Source organism: Lissotriton helveticus, chromosome 11 (assembly GCF_964261635.1).
Source record: "Lissotriton helveticus chromosome 11, aLisHel1.1, whole genome shotgun sequence".
Lineage (NCBI taxonomy): Eukaryota > Metazoa > Chordata > Amphibia > Caudata > Salamandridae > Lissotriton > Lissotriton helveticus.
The window spans coordinates 592,615,637-592,633,710 of NC_136072.1; the positions used below are offsets into that span (position 1 = coordinate 592,615,637).

General features: G+C 41.2%; 1 protein-coding gene across 4 annotated transcripts in view; it reads right to left on the reverse strand.

Moving 5' to 3' along the window:
- The window catches only part of DDHD2 (DDHD domain containing 2), an 896,553-nt gene that overhangs the window by 564,389 nt on the left and 314,090 nt on the right, over nucleotides 1-18,074 (reverse strand). For all 4 annotated transcript variants that reach the window (XM_078666383.1, XM_078666384.1, XM_078666381.1 and 1 more), the window contains exon 5: nucleotides 16,228-16,348. In XM_078666383.1, coding sequence (XP_078522509.1) covers nucleotides 16,228-16,348 — 121 coding nt within the window. The remainder of the gene's footprint in view (nucleotides 1-16,227; nucleotides 16,349-18,074) is intronic.

Consider the following 18,074-nt stretch of genomic DNA (forward strand, 5'->3'; position numbering starts at 1 on the left):
TTTATTATGTGGTGTGACGCCATTACTCCTGCAGCCGTTCCTACTCTACATAACCTTATAAAAAACGAAAACCTCATATATCCTTAAGCCTTGCAGTACACACTCATGTCGTATCTATGATATTGCTTTCTTCGGTCGTGTTCTTGTCTCTACATCTCGATTCATTTGCTACGCATGCGGCCGGCCCCTGTGGTTGTAGGCCTGCGCATGTAATATTTTGCAATTTTTTAATAAAGGTTTAAAAAAAAAAAAAAAAAGAAAGAGAAGGCCAGGTTTCTCAAATACCTTGATCATGCCACATTGATTCTGGAATTCTCCAGTATGAGTGATACTGAGCTTAGTTGGAGAGCTGGGATTGAGCCAGGCTTCAGCTTTGGCAGAACCAGAAAACAGCATCTGTAACCTTTGAGTTCACTGCAAGTACAGTCAAAGAAAGTGATGGGTTTTAGATACACTTCCTCTATTGAATTGGGGTACCATCACCTGCTTGCAAAGTGTCAGCATTTGCTGTTGGTTAGCATTGCAATTAGATCCAATTCAAATACTAGATCTAGCCGTTTTGAGTTTAATTGCCAATCCGGACGGTCTATGTATTTCCTGCTCAGGGCATCCACTATCTTTCTCTTCAAGCTTGGGACATGTGCTACTCTCAAACTGATATTGTGTCACAGGACTCAGTGCTGTAATTTCTGCATGTCCCTTGACAAGTGTTTGGATTTTGTTTCTCCTTTTTTTCAGATGTAGAATAACATGGCCATGCTGTCCGTTCCTACCTTGACATCCTTTTGCTGCATAAGGGATAAAAAGGACTTTAAAATATGCCTCACTGCTTTCACCTCTAGCATATTTATGTGTAGCTTTTGTTTTTGCAGAGACCATAACCCTTTGCCAAGAGATTCTTTAAGACTGCTACCCAACCTTTCATAGAGACGTCAGTTGTAAGATGGAGACTCGTAGAGATCCTGACCTAAATTGACATTTCCTTTATCTTTCCACCAACACTGGGCATCTCTCATCCTTTCTGTGACTTTAACATAATCCTCCCAATAATAAAAAAGAAGAGGGTGGGAGCACACTGCCTCACATCTTAGCACTCACTTCACTCCAATGCATCATGGTAAATGCAGTGCATAATAACACTTACTTCAGTGACAGTCTTTACTTTTTGGCCCTTGTTGATGAATCCAGTGCTGTGTACCTCTAGACACGTGTTTCAGGACAGTTGTCCTTCTTCAGTACAGAGCAAAACATTATTATGGGGTTGCTGGAAATGCTGCCCAAAGTCTGCTCGGGTCCCTGTATCACTCGCTGGGTACAGGTGCATTAGTCAGAGCTTGTCAGCTCCTTAGCTCAAGGGAGCATTTTTAAACAAAAAGACGGTTGGAGCACACTGCCTCACATCCCAGGACTCAGTTCGCTCCAATGGCCATGTGCTTGTCTCCACTGTTCGTCTAGATCTTCTTGCAGAGGTCTCATTCTTCTTCGGCACTCAGGTATGAGAGGAACACAGGATGATAGAATCCATAGAAGACGTTGTATTTTCTCAGTTTCCAACCTCTCGCTGTTATCTCTTGAAGTAAGTGTTTCAACTTATTTCTCTTTCTTCTGATAAGAAAGCCTTCAAGCAGTTTATGCAAATGCTTGCTACCAAGACATGCATTTGTTTTGTTGGCATTAGAATGGACTTCCTGTAATTAGGAGTTAAACCTAATTATTGGAGAAGATTTATTGTTTGATTAACTGCCTCCATTGTTTACGATGCTGAAGGTGCCTTGATGAGCCAGTCTTTGAGATCTGGATATATTCTTACCGCCTGGCGGCGTAGGTAAGTGGCTGCAGATGCTAGGCATTTCATGAACACTCTGGACGCCGACTAGAGGCTAAAAGTCAGGGTTTGAATTGGTTTATGCTCCGTCAACTTCAAAGCGCAGATGCTTTCAGTGTTTGCGATGAATGTGGAGATGGAAGAGTGCATCTTCTAAATCTGTAGTGGTAATGATGCTTCTTTGTTTATCGATTGTACCACATCCTTAAGTGTTAGCATTCTGAATGCTTGCTTTTTTATATATTGGTTCAGTTCACTTAGAATGGAGCTCCAGTCTAATTTATTTTTCTGAATGCAGAAAACCTGCAGTAGAACCCCAGGTGCCGTCCGTTGTGGGGTACTGTCTATAATGCAGCTTTTAGCAATAATTTGTTTCATGCTTGTTTAAAGGATTCCAAGTATCAAAGACATTTTTTCTTTCAGGTGCTACTGGCGGCAACAATGCAAACTATCATATGGCGGTAATTCACTATACTATGTGCTCTCCTCCACGGTGCTGTTGAAATGACCAAGTCTCTTTTTACTTCATTAATTAAAGATGCAGGGGTTTTGTATTTCTATTCCAGTCTGGAAACTAGAATGCTTCCATTTGCCAGGATTCTCACATGTGAAAGACCTTCCTCAAATATATAATACAACTTAGGCACAGTCCGGATCGACCTTCTAGAACTATCCTTAAAATCAAAAGGAAAAGTTGTCTTTTTCACAATTGAAATTAGCAAGTTGAATTTTGGAGCTGCTCTGTCCACTACTAGCATGTTGAAGGTATACACATGATCAAGTGGAGAGGTTCTCTGTATCTGTTCTGGACTTGGTTGCTCTAATGAAGCATAATCACCCCAACCCGATCTTGGATGGTTAGTTGTGAAGCATCAGAATCATGGCCACTCTAGTTGTCCTGGCACTCGTACCATCTGTATATGAGTGGCTAGTGGAGGAAGGATCTCTATAGGCCTACCAAATTGGCAGGTTCCCGATAACAATATGGCTCACCTTTGCCATCTGAATTATCAGCAATAAATTGAATATTCAGACCATATGACCCTTTATCTTGAGAGACCCCATCTGATTGTACATCATGAGATTCTTCATCTGAAAAACATTCTTCACAACCAAATTCAGATGATGATTCCTCCAACATCTGCGCCGCTCGTTCCAGTGTAATTCTTATTGGAGACAACAAAGACGACAATGGTAGCATAGAAGTCAGTGGCCTTTCAGATAAAACTCTAGTAATTGTAGGTACTAGAGACAGAAGTTGTCTTTTAGAGTTTTGCTGCTGAAGGTGGGACAAATGTCACAGTCTGTAGGTTTATGGCCTGACTGGGGTCTTCAAAGTAAACTTTCATGTCATCACAGTCCTGACAAGCTTTAACCCCTTCGCTGCTCATGACGAGCTCAGCTTGTCATGCAGTACACTGGTCGTGTGCTCATGACGAGCTGAGCTCGTCATGAACAATGGGAAATCTGGAGTAACAGCACAGGAGGGGAAAATCAATAGCAGCCAATGTGTTAAAGAGGGTCCTTGGCATGGCGGAATCAGCCATGGTTAAAATAGAAGATAACATGAAAATATAACCTCAGATCTTGAAAAGGCTAGGTTGCTAAACCATATGCTCACTGAATGTGAATATTGTAGGTTTTAATCTCAGAAGGAAGTTTGAACAGAGCTCGGGGGATTCCCTGTTGCCCATTACTAGATGGTAGAAATCTTGTAATATTGTTTAGAAAATACTTTCTAAAGCAAGTTTCCAATCAATATTATCTCCATGACCTACGTACATCTGTGTCTCTTGAGTTTATCTTAGTTACAGCTGCACTTCAGTACATCGGTGTGATTAACAGTGATTGTTACAGTGAGTGAAAGGTGGAGCTTTTTAGGTGAGGAATTTGCCACTAGTAAGGCATCAAGGGGATATGAAATTAAGGAGTGGGAACATGGAAAAGGTGATCTCATTAGGCTGTAAGTAGAATACCTTTGAGGGAACTACATGCAAAAATCAATCAGTAAGCCTTGTCCGTTTGGAATTTATTTTATAATTTCAATATGCTAGGTGGTGTTCTCCTTAGCTACTTATGTCAGAAATTATAGGGAGAGATCGTTGATCAAAACAGGAAAAATACTTTGACCCCCTGGGGTTCACGAGACAGTAAAGGAAAGTAGTTAATGAAATGAAGAGGATGGAGATTGAGGGAGGCAGAACAGTGGTGGGTTACAGAAGGATTAGGCAAGACTTTCCGGTCAGATTAGCCACAGTTCCCATTACAGCAAGTCTCAGAGGAAATACAGGGGCTTCTGAGGAAACTTAAGAAACAAGAGCGGAGGTAGTCAGTTGCCTTGCAACTGCTTAATTCTACCATTGCTTGAGCGTTAGTTTACCTACTCTTTTTTTTAATCTGCACCTTTATTGGGTTTTGCTTTTCTTCCCTTCTCCCATTTCCTGCAGTTACCACTGTTTATGCTAACCAATGCTGCTCATTGTGAGAGCTGGATTCTTTGTACTATTCTTGCTGGTGTCTGAACTACTTCTGATATTACTTACTTGGCATTCTCCACCAACACACGACCATCACCTCCATTCCTCCAGTTCTCAGAGATGTGGGAGTGCTCCTCTGATAAACAGCACTCTGCTTCTAATACATGTTATGTCTTGGACTGGAATATTCTGAATGAGTTGTCTGAATTATTTATTTGTGCAAATCGCTCGTCTATCCTTTAAATAGGATTTCCAGGTCATAAGAACAAATACAAAATTATGACCACATATCTACTGGTGTAGAGGATTAGTATCGTAATCCTAAAATCAGTTGACCTACAAATACAGTACGGTTCTCACAGATAACTGCACTGTATCTTTTAGGTGCCCCAGACTGGTGAAACACATGGAGATTTAAACTTCAGTTATTTTTACATTGGCAACAAGGGTAGAGTCCCAATAGAGGGGTAATGTGGTGATATTGGTTATAGTGACATCTGATGTAAACAGGCCCAAAAACCAGAAAGGAGGGGGACCGACCTACCCGCGCCTCCTGCAGCCATACATGGGGTTGGGGACCGCCACCCCCCAGGGCCGGCTTCTGCTATGTCCTGGGGTGCCCAACCCAGGACATAGCTGTTTGCTATGGCTTGGCGGGAGCTTAACTGACATATATCGCTGGGGGGGTAGGAGCTTTTCCTTGGGAGCGGCCAAGGCATGGAACGCTCTACCGCCCAGCCTGAGACAGACACAAGACCTGCTATCGTTCAGAAGAGCTCTAAAGACCTGGCTTTTTACTAACTGACCGCCCTAAAGGTAACAATTGTAACACATGCACCCTTAGTCATACAGCGCCAGGACACCTCCGGGTAACAGTGCGCTTTAGAAATGTGAAAAATAAAGAAATAATTAAATAAATATACATATATATATATGGTCAACTTAAGGTTTGTTTGGTAAACAGGATATGTTTTCTTTTGAGCTTGTGAGGCATGATTCTTCTGGGGAGATGTGTATTACTGTGCTCAGAGCATCTGCAGCACAGTCAATGTCTATAGATCAAGCAAAGTCCCCTTTAAGGTATATGCTAAGCATATTTTAATGTGGGAACATGAATGATTACTATCCTTCTTGAGAAATTACACCAAAGGTGTCGTATTCAATTACATATATGACATTTAATCTCATGTGGGATTCCCACACTGGTTGAACTACCAAGCAAGAAACTTCACTGCATTTTTTATGAACGGTGTTGTTCGATTTGATGCTCTCTGATTTTCAGATTACATCAAATATTTGCAGAGACATTGACAATGGGAATACCACACTATTGGTTTATCCCTTATAAATTAAGTAATAAAATGAATTCAAAATCCGCCAGTAAATCCCTGATTGTCCATCAGAAGTTCCAGTGATCAATTGAACATTTGGATTTCAGATTGCTTTCAGCTACAGTGATCTCTTAAACAATGTAAAAGCACCCAAGACGGGAGAACAGCAAAAAAGGATTTCTCAAAGACTTATTAAGCTCAGTCAGAAACAAAATGCTTCCTTCAAAGAAAGTAGAGAACCAATTAGGATTAAAAAATGTAAGAAGGCATATCTGAGGTACCAACTGAAGGTCAGAGTGAAGTCTTCAACACTATGGTGTTGGAGCACTTAGTGTTTTATAAAATACCGGAACCTTAAAGACATACTAGTGCACACAAGACCTAAGCCCGCATTTGGAACCACACAACCATCCATAGGAGTACAAGGTCACTTCCCATGCGGAAATTGCAGCAGTTGCCATCTTACACAAAAGAGCACCACATTAACCTTCAGAAATGGCACCACTTGGGAGCAACGGAGGATGGCAAACTGCAACACCAAGAACGTGGTTTATCTTATCACCTGTCCCTGTGGCTTGGAATATGTGGGCATGACCACCAGGCCATAAAAACATGGATGAATGAGCACAAAAGCAATGTGCGTGGCAAAAAAAGCACAACAAAAATGGCAACACACTATCTCAATGCCCTACATTGCATTAATGACCTAAGGTGGACAGTGATTGAACAGTTGCCATTTGATGTGGGTCTATTCCAGAAAGAACAAAGATGGGTGTTCCGTCTAGGAACCCACATTACAGGTCTGAATGACGAAGTCCCCTGGGGACAACTGTCCCACTAAGCATCTTTCCACTAAGCATCTTTACACTGACCTTCCACATTACCAAGAGGTGATATGTATGACTGCCCCCACACCTATAATAACTGTGCATTGATTTACAATCCTACCCATTGATCAAGGGTATTATAACATCTATCTTTATGGTAATGGGTTATATAAAAAATATATACAAAATCCCCAGCCTATTACAAAAATTGTGGCAGATCTTGCATTGCACAACCATTCTCGACAATCGCAATAAATAGACTGTGTCTTCTCCTGTTATAAAAAATGTTCGTCTTTTTTCGCTGTCCACGCATGCGCGGGTGATAATCGGCACACCTCGCGCATGCGCGATAGAAAAACACTCCTCTGAGCATGCGCTAAGCATCAGACTGCTCCTTTGACAACACGGAGCTACCGAGCCCTACCGAGCACTGCCGGATATCCCATACAAGGGCATATAATTACTCAATTAACTCCGGTTCGACTCCAATCGGCGAAATACCCTTGTTTGGTCACCTTTCCGTTTCTCTCAATCAACGAGGCAAACAATTAACAACAGTCAGGGTATAAATAGCGATCGCCCTGATTTCTTCTCACTTCAGCGGAGCAGCGTGTGGGGTAAGACGGTGGATAATTCATCCCGAGCTCGTGAGAATGAAATAAAAAACAACCACTTCCAAGACCAACAAAGTAAGTGAGAATGAATACTTATACCTGCATTACCTCTCAATTCAGATTGCATATTAGCAACCCCCCAGACGTTCCTAATGCTCTTGAAGCAAGCAAGCAAGCTTCATCAGTATGACCTTAACTTCCAGTATTTTCCTAGTAATATATGTTTCTATGTTGTATGTTTTTGAAAATGTGTTATTTCTCTTTACAGGGCTTATTAAAGCATATGGTATGGTTCCAGGTGATTGCACCTGTCTGAACTACCCGTTACATGGGTAACCATTTTCGTTCTTTTATTTACAGGTCATTGAACTTGTAGCAGACAGCTGTAGGCACACCATAGCCTTAAATACTATACACATAGTTTTTAACTATTTTTCACTTTTTCTGTTATCAACTTTAATACATTTTGGTAATATTAATGAAACGTGAGTAAGGTGGGGAAGTTGTGCCCCCGTCCTGAAGAAGGAGCCCTGTCTCCGAAACATGTCGACGCACACCTGAGGTCCTGTCCATTAACACAACAGATCTGATTTATCACTGAACTTCTTTTAATAGTACCAGCCGGAGTTAGGAATAAAACTTTTTTTGAGCATACTCACGAGCCAGGTACTTTTTATCCTTTCACCACGTCCCACCACTCACTTATAAATACACCCTAACACATGCACCACAAATAGTCAATAACTAAAAAGTGCTCCCGCGTAGTCGTAGGTTGTAGCACACTGCATCCCGTTAGAGGGGTGCGAAGACCCCGATGATGAAGCATGTCACCAAGGGGCCTTTTGGTGTGTGAGGGGTATTTTATAAAACACTAAGTGCTCCAACACCATAGTGTTGAACACTTCACTCTAACCTTCAGTTGGATTCTCTTTGTTTATGAAAGTAAGTCTGTGGAGTAAGAATCCTTCTCTATTTACTCTACCCCCCCCTCCTGTTTTTGTATATCTGAGGTACCTCCTTAACTGCACAGACATCACCATTAAGGATTATAACATACTTCTCTGGAATTGATCTCCCCGCCTCCCAAGTTTTTAAAGGAGAACGATGATGCATAATCCTCACCACTGTGTCCTTAATAAAAGTTAAACTATCCTTCACGCAGTAATGACATTTTATATTCACAATTGGTATGCATTAGTGCCAAGCACTAGGCAGTTAACATCTTCTTAAGAACCAGCAATAAGTGGTATGCTGGAGAGAAATCCTCACTACATCGTTGGCAGCATTAGCATTGAAGTGGCAATAAACGTTCTACGTTACTCCGTAACACAGGTTCTAGGCAACAATCCTGCCAGTCTGCTTTTGGCATCATACATTTGAAACCGCCTTTGAGGTAACAGAATAAAATGGAACCTTTGTTTTACAATGAATTTCCTCCTTTTATTATTCTGCAATTTTACATTGAATGTCTCATATCGCAAGGGCCTGGTTTCTAGTCATGTAAACACATTTCTTCATGCTAATTTTTCAGAAGAGTTACAACTTTGTGCAAATTGAAGTTAATGCGTTTAAAAAAAAATAAAAAACAGAACCTGAAATCCCCGTGTCCTCATGTCCCCTTACCAGAGTCTTCTGTTTTCTTCACCTTGTTCTATTAACACTCATCTTTCTGTGATTCCTGTTTAATGTGCACATGCACTTTCTTAATAGATTCCTATATGATTTTTTTTTACTGAAATGTCAAATGATCTAACTTTACAGACTGAATATTTGCTTTCCCTCTGACATGTTTAGACCCATTGAACAAGGACGGAAATGTGTTGTTACCTAAAGCCGTTCTCTGCAACCAATCTGAGGCTAATCTATATCTGCCCATAATGTGCTGATTTGGGATACATGCTCTTTTTTCTTTTTTTTATTTGAATAAAAATATAGTAACAGGATTTGAGCAACCCTAATCAGTATAGTGTTGTTAGAGTGCTGGAGAAGACGAACCACGAGAGGCCCAGCCGAAGAAGGACCAACAAGACAAAGAACCAAGAAGCCCTCATATTTCCTAAATGTTAAAGACTGGTTGACTATTGTCAATAAAGCCACTACAAAATTGCTCACTACATCCAGCTTCCGCGTCTGTGTATCCGGCCCGCATTTCCCCCACACTCACAAGAAGACTTACGGGATGGAGGTATGTGGTTTCCTGGAGGACGTATTGGGCCTGCAGATTGAAGTAAGTGCAATGCTAATCTTTTTTGGTCTTTTGTCGGACTATAGTCTGAATGCTCCAGCCTCCAAGTTTGCACTGTATATAGTAATCATTGCAAGGAGTGAAATTTGTAGAGCTTGGAAGCTTGCGGCACCCCCTTCTTTTGCGGACTGCCTAAAGAATAATTTTATGATAAGTCAATCGGACATGGCTTGTGATACCTCTAGTGTAAATAAGATCTCGGCAGTTCTAGAGACGTGGAGAGAGAAGTAAGACCAGTCCTATGATTATGCCGGAGGTCTGTCGGTCCTCCCTAGTAACAGGCGGGCCCTCAGATGGTGTGAACGGGAGTGGGACTAGGATACAGCCTTACCTCTGGAAAGACTCTATCTCTCCTTCAAGCTCGCTATTTGGGCGGTCTCCAATAAGGGCTTGTATGAATCAAGTGGAGATATTCCATCTTGAGTGTTTACCGATGGCATGTATGAGGACAAAAAAAATAAATATATAAGACTTACTGGAGAGTAGGTGGATGATCTGTGAGGATAGGTAGGGCTTGAGTGTTGGTTCTAGGTCTGGCTTGGTGGTAGCTTGAAGTTTGCAATTGTATGTAAGACATATTTTTATAGCGCGAACCGTCACCCAAAGGGTATCCTGGCGCTTTGACTCTAGATACATCACGAACAGAACGAGATCACACAGCCCTAGGAAAGAGATGGGACTTCAGCCCCTTTTTGAAAAAAGACAGTTCATTCGAACTCCTCAAGAGGATATAGTCGTGTTCCCCCTGTATCTCCGACCATCGAAGCACCAAATCCTATCCACTTTTAGAACACGGAACCTGTAATCGAGATCTTGTTACTTGAGAGAAGCTTCGGCCATATTAACTCATTGTGCTGTTGGGTTAATACTTGCACTATTTTCAGATTTGCGAACCCACCAGATGGATGGGTATTTTGAGTCTGATTTATCGTGCGGTTACTATTAATGCCTTCTTCTTTGGCTTCCTACATCGAGTCTCATTGTTTAGGCCCCATGGACTCTTGATTTGATTGTTTTCTCACGCCCTGAAGAAGGTGATACTCCACACAGGGGGTGGTGACACTGAAACGCGCGTCGATGTGTTTAGTTCTCGACCTTATCCCGCATATATTTATTATTGTTTGATGTATGCGAAAAACAATTTATGTGGATCTAACTATAAAAATTCTTTTCAATGTATTTAATGTGAGGATTTGCTGCAATTTGATCAGTTTTCTTTGTTATCTTGAATGATTTGTGCATTACCTATTGGATTCATGTAAAACAACTTTTCAATTTTGCATATATATAGGGACTTTGTATTATTAGTGGGCGAAAACGTAGATGAATGATTTAGTGTGCTTTCACGGCTTGAATGTGTTGATTGCATAGTGAGCATGTATGAATGGATTGTATGAGAGGGAGTCTAGAGTGACCACCACCATTTGGGCCACAATCACTTTGTAGATATTTTATTGTATAAATAATTGATTCATGTATTTAATTGTTTTTTGATTAAACTAGCAAAACTAAAAATAAATGTTGCTTGAAAGAATTGATTCACTATAATTATTTTATTTTATTTGGACACATGGTTCAGCTGGAGTGACAAACTTATCCAATGACTTAACTGCAATCTTTGTAATTATTAGGTAGAGCTACCTGTTGGTATCTTGACTGTTTATTTTCCCCTATTGCTCTACCTTTATCTAGTCAGTGGTTCCCCCTTTTATGAGTGGTTATTCAGCTCTTTAGCCTGTGTCTCACATCTTAAGAGCCATCTCAACTCTCATCTTGATAGAAGTTAGATGAGGCCACCTCCTCTGTGTAGCCTGTCTGAGCTTCCACAAACAGTCTATTTTATATCGTCAATAATATCTAATAAGAAGAAACTGGTAAGGGGTAGGAGTCTTGCAAAGCCCTAAACTAATGACTGGAATAGTGCAAAACAGCATTCCTGTGAGTGGACTGTTTATAAAGTGTGGTGTATAAATTGCCGTCATTAATCTTAATTGTTAAATGAGAATGCTACTTACTTGTAAGCCTTAGTTCTGCATCATAGTAATCTTCATTGAAGTCATACATGCTTTATAGTCATTAAACCCTTGAAGATATCCCAGACCCAGAACAATGTACCACAAATATTTGGTTTGTAGAATAGAACTCAGTGTGTCAAGAATCCATTTATCCATAGGATGAAACAGCACCCTGTAACAGTCTGTAAGAAGTGGATTTCTTCCTGATAAACCAATCACATTCATCTTGGCATCATTTTAAAATTACATTTCATCCTCTTACGTGCAAAGGCTAAGAAAAAGGATAACTTGATAAACTTGCAATGAAAGCGGAGACCCTTTACGAACGTCTACCCATGATGCTTTACACTAGCGGATTGCCTCACCAATCCAGTTCTTTATTCTGGCTCCTGTGAGAAGGATTTAAGTTTCATTCCTCTGTTTTTTTCTTTAAAGTTCAAGTCTTTGAGAAAAAGTTTCATTTTCACTCGACGTCTTTAGCAACGATCTGTCGAGGGAGATAATGGTTTTCCACGTTTAGAGTATTTCTTCTCAAAATGCCTTCTATGTTTGAGAAGTGTCCCTCCTGTGTAAAAAAGGAAGCATTCTCAGACCCTCACAAGGTCTGTCTATTGTCTCTTCATCTATCTCAGACCGGGAAAGACTTTAATATCAGCCAAAATATGTCTCAAAGAACTCTTAAAGACAGGGAGAGCATCAGACTTCGAGGAATGCTTCGAAATGTAAAGGCTGAAGATGAAAGAAAGAAGACGAAACGCCCTCTCAAGCATCTCTGCCTACACAATTGCGCTCTGACAAGGATGCCCCAATGAAGGAGATCATCAGAGAAAAAACAAGGCAAACATGATCACTATCGACATCCTCCCTCCAGACCTCATTCTATATCGATTTCAAGAATTTCACAGTTGACATCGAAAGCCTCAGCCCAAACAGGTTCAGCATCTAAGATGCGTTCTACACCTTTTCATCGCAGGCACCAATGCACAGAGTAGTGTAAAACACTGTTCCCGTTAATCATCTTTCTTAGTGTGGTGATAAATTGACTAAATTGATCTTAATTGTGAGATCTAGAAATTAAAATGAGATATCGTTCTGGTAAGGGACTGAAGCACCAAGAGCCCTTTACTGGTTGGCTGAGGAAGTGTCAGAGACCGATACATATTTTAATAGCATTATGGGAAGTGTTTTCATCACGTAGTCTGCACATTATGGAATGTTTGTCACAATGAGACTGCATTGTACATCTAGAACTTTGTGCTTGGACTGAGTGGACTACCTTAAAAATGTAAAGAGCTGCATTATCTCGACATGGGTACCTGGGGTGACAGCAACTGCTATATTTTTGGGAATATAAGTGGGCCCTGTATGCTCAATACATATCTTTCGCTTAAAGAAAGACAGAAACAATGAAATACAAGGTCAGAATTTAGACACTCTTCTTTTAGAGTGGGAATACATTCTATGACTGAGGGCATACGGATGTGGTTGCTTTGTAAACTGAAAGGCAAAAAAGGAACACTGCCCTGCTTGCTGATAAACTGCCTTATGCAGAGCAATAATTACAAGGCCAGTTATTTTAAATCTGAACATGAACACTTCCAACAAGAAGTTTGGTTGTGTGACACCATTGTTGTAGCTGCCAGTCACAACACAAAGACCAGCAGAGCTTTCATCATTACACCCATGTCTCCTCTAGAGAGGACAAATCTTATTGCGGCAAGCAACCAGGTGCTTGATGGACAAGCTCAAAACGTTTCCAAGAATCTTTTGAGAGAGTGGAATGTTATACTCCACTTTCTGATGTAGATCTTTTTTCCACTTCTGAAACTTTTTACCCGTGTTATAGTAAGTTTAAATTTTTGTGCTTGGAGTCTATTCTTGGCCAACTTTATTTTTATGCTTTACTTTCCTGTGTTATCCCTGGCTTAATTTTGTTTCAAGGCTCAGAAAATCAAATGTTACTCATCTCTGGCAATGTACTACCTCTTGGATATGTAATGTGTTCGCACACTACTCATCATGAACCACTTCTTAACCCCTTGGCTGCTGCCATCGGGCAACAGTCGTCACGTGCACTACCTTGGTAGCGCTGCGAACGTCCGTTGGCCGACGGTGCCCCACCCGATTTTCGAACGTTCAGCACTGGAGCTGAACATTCGACGCAGGCAAGGTGTTAAGCTACAAGCTGGATTTAGAACTTTTTTCAGCTTTTGCAGACCACTGGTATCTTGTTCTACTGAAGCGGCGTCAGACGCTGATCCATAGGTCATTGCCTTAAGTGACTAATCGGGTACATAAATATATGAATTAGTTTGGTGACACGAGTCCTACGTAATTTTCTACCTTTCACAGAGGCCAAGATGGAAAACAAGTTGAGCAAATTAAAAGTATCTCCTCAGAACAAAAACATGGTGGGAGGGTTGGGAGGATTCTTTGAGAAGATCGATAATTCATTTTGGCCTAAGCCACTGGAGCGGAGCTGGATCCCACCATAAGAAATGGTATGCAGGAGCTAGGTTGAAGCTGAAGGTTATGACTGGGCCGGACAGTGCTCCAAGAGGTAGTGGAACAATAAAGGATTCCAAAGGATTCCACCGGTTTCCCGTTGGATCATCTATATATATAAAAACGAAAGTATGTCTGTCTGTCTGTTTGTCCTTTATGCATTACTACACCATTCATCCGATCACCATGAAACTTTGGGAAGTTGTTGAGTACAGTCCCGCAAAGGTTTCGGGCATAAATGTTTTTTAAATATCAGCCCCCCAGGGCCCTCATAATCTTTCGAATACTGATGTACGCACCAGACGGAAAAACAACAATTAGTGTATACACAAGCACTCAAATAAATAAATAGAATTAAAACACCATTCATCCGATCGCCATGAAACTTTGGGAAGTTGTTGAGTACACTCCAGCGAAGGTTTCTGCCATAAAAATGTTTTAAATATCGGCCCCCCAGGGCCCTCATAATCTTTCAAATACTGATGTACGCACAAGACGGAAAAACAAAACATTGTTTATCCACAAGCACTCGAATAAATAAATAGAATTAAAACACCATTCATCCGATCGCCAGGAAACTTTGGGAAGTTGTTGAGTACACTCCCGCGAAGGTTTCTGGCATAAAAATGTTTTAAATATCGGCCCCCCAGGGCCCTCATAATCTTTCAAATACTGATGTACGCACCAGACGGAAAAACAAAAAATCGTGTATCCACAAGCACTCGAATAAATAAATAGAATTAAAACGACACTTTGAAATGTTTTCCATATTAAAATGAAAAAGTGTCAATAAAAATGACACAATGTAAATTGAATGTTATCATGACGAGTTTCCTTGAATTTCCTTTCTTCGGAGATCGCAGCAACGCGCGACGGGTAAGCTAGTATTATATATAGTCATGTTTTCTCAAATGCCATGATCTGCTCCTTGTAGGGTCCTTTGGTAGGAAAATTCACCCGTAGGAATTTGTACTAGGATAGAATTGAGACAGGCTCAGAGAAATGTTTTTCCTTAGGCCTCTGTGGAAGTTTTTCCCTATGATCTAGATGCAGTGGAAGAAAACATTTTTTATGTCGCCCTTAAAGTGTGGAAGAGGGGAACATGTTGTCAGCTTAGGACTTTTACTGCTACACTTTTCTGTGTGAGGCCCTCATAAGTTTAGCATCTCTTTCGTGAATGGCTTTAAGATCCATCTGGTCTGAGACATCACACATTTCTAGCTTGATTGTCTCAGATGCTCCAGACACAACTCATGTGTTGGTCTGTCACATATATTTGAATGCAGTAGTGATTACATGGGAAGAACTCAAATGATTCAGGAGGGGACATGATTGAATTCTCCAGTCAGAAATCTCTAAAAAAAAAAAAAAGGGGGGAGAAAAAGAGAAATAATGTGGAAGATTTGGTGATCTCCGCTTCCCAGCTTCCCAGAATCTGTGAAGAATGAAGCCAAAGAAACTGATTATCCAGCAACTGTTGTTTTGTTATGGTCCTGATTTAGCATTTTTACCAAGGACATCACACAAATCTGCATCTGACATCACAAAAGTACTGGCGTACTGCATTTGCTGAAATAATCTTACATTTTTAGCCTCAAGTCTGGGATAGATATCATATTTAGGGTTCTGCAGGAAGAAGTAAATATTGAAAACATACATTTTCCACTTTTTACTCCTTTTATGACTGTCAATACTCAGATTTCTTCCTAATTGTCCACAAGAGAATCTTAGAGAGGTGGCTATTTCCTCGGTCTCAACATTCCCAAAGGTGAAATTTTCTTTGTTTGGTTGCTTCTTCACGCTCTCCTCCTTACTGAATATAAGTATCTCCTTCCACTGTTAATTGTAAGATTAAGAAGGCAAAATAAGGCCTTCAATTCTTCTGTACCATTTTCTTGTTGGATCCTTACATTACATTTATAGTTGCCAACATCAGGCAAACACAGCAAATTAGTGGTACAGCCAACCCCTTGGCACTTAATACAATGTTCAAAAAGGGAAATAATCCAAAAGAGCGTTTTCTCCCATGCTTATTGTGCTTATTGTTGTAGGTTAACAATGTTTTGTTAGCACATTTTTCAATTGAGCACACAAAACAGTAAGGGTCTTTAGTATTCAAGGGTATTTTACTGATAAACCCAATACATTCTTCACAGTAAAGCTCCTAGCACATTAGAGAGGTAACGCAAGACATCCCCTACATCTACAGCTCACATTTGTATCGTCGTGTGTGAGCTCCTGGAGAATTTTTAGTGGTTCTTCAGAACTCATTACTTTTAATGTGTCCCAAAACAATTCAAACATGTAGACACTAAGGCTAAGGAAATGTACAGGATCAAAATGCACTCATTACAGCGGTCACAAAAAAATAGATCACTAATCACTTACCAGAGGGGATTTCCACACCAATGGCCTCTATCCCTCGTTTCACTGTTCGTGGACGACCCATCTCCGTAGGGGTTACTCCCCATTCATCTGGCTCTCCTACTGGGTAGTAGTGAACCATAAGCTTGAAAAAGACAGAAAAATAATTGCCTGGTTAACAATCGCGTCAAGTGCTTCATCAAACAAGTTACTTACTTTCTGTAACATTTTATCCGGTAGAGCCTCGATTTAGCCACAAACCCCCCCTTACCATAGAATATTCCCCAGGCATCAGACTGGATCCGGAAAATCTTGAGAAGTACCTCTGTACTGGTAGATGGTGTTTGGCTACACGTTGGTTTCATCGGAAGTGACCATATATATAGGAGCCACCACAGCGCACTGACACCAGTTTTGTTTGTGACTTTTCCATGCCAGAAACGCAGAGCCACGTCAGAAGGTTGGTGAACTAGTGTACAGATACCAAGGAGCTACAGAGGCCGTTTAGTTAGAAGAAATCTGTTCCCAGAAGCGGGCATGTTGGGAGGGTCAGTAAGGAATCTGTGGCTAGATTGGGTTGCTACTGGCGGTAGGGGACACTAATGTCCTCAAACTGTTTGACAGTCTGAATCTGTGCTCCCCCACCAACAGCAAGACCTGATGTGATGTGCCCCAGGATGGCCTGACTGAGCTAATAGGTAACCCCTCACTTACGCACACATGCTTTCTAGATATCACTAAGGGCACTGTGCTCTCTGGGAAGGAGCATGTCGAAGCTCCCCCTGCTCTCCCCCACTTTTTTCCTTTTTGCTTTCTCCCCTCCTCACGTTGCCACTCGCCTGTGTTCCCATGTTGGTAGTGTTCTCCTGCCACTCATAAGTCTGCATCTCCAACTAGATGGACATAGCAGCGTCAGCCAAAGGGTGTTACCAGCTACTGTTTAGTTGGGTTTTTTCTCTTGTGATGCACACATTGGCTACTGCTTTAGTGAACAGGGTGCTTTATGTCATTTTAGGTACACATTCTATTTTCCCCATATATCCAGACACCCTCCATAATATTGTGGATTCTGCTACTAGAATACTGGTAACGTATGCATGAGGGGGGTGTATCTTTTCGTTCACCTAACGAACATTACCTATTATTGTATTCTGTACAACTTGTGGTGATTTATGAATAAATGACAAAAAATAAACAAAAAATGAATGATGGATCCGACTGTCAAGGCAGTAGTGCTTCGTAAATGTGTGCAGAGAAGCCCACATAACAGCCACCCAGATGTCCAGGTCAGGGCTAACAGAGTGGTCAAACCCTTAGCTCTGGTGGAATGAGCCTTCAAGCCTTGAGGGATTGCTTCTTTGCCAGTGTGTTGCAGATCTTAATACAGAGCACAATCCATTTGGAGATGGTCAGATTCTGCACTGCTTATCCTTTCTTCGCTCCGGCACACCGAACAAAGAGTTGCTCATCCACCTGGTGTTCTTTGGTGAGAGAGATATACAACAGCAACACTCTTTTTAGGTCCAGACGATGGATGCTCTCTTCCTCCTTAGAGGGGTGAGGCAGAACAAAGAAGGTTGGCAGTGTGATGTGGAAAGGCGTCACCACCTTAGGCACAGGTGTGGATTACCATTTTCTCTGGGAAGAAGCTGGTGTATGGAGGGTGTACAGAGTGCACCTGTAGCTCACCAATCCTTCTGATCAAAGTGATGGCCACCAAGAAGACTGATTGTCAACAGACTCAGAGAGTAGCTATGCACGGGCTTGAGGGCGAAAACAGCAAAAAGTTAAGATCGCATTGGGGCATAACGAAGGGTTTAGGAAACGTGACTTGTTTCCTAAAAGGACTTCAACTCACCACGGGTGACTTG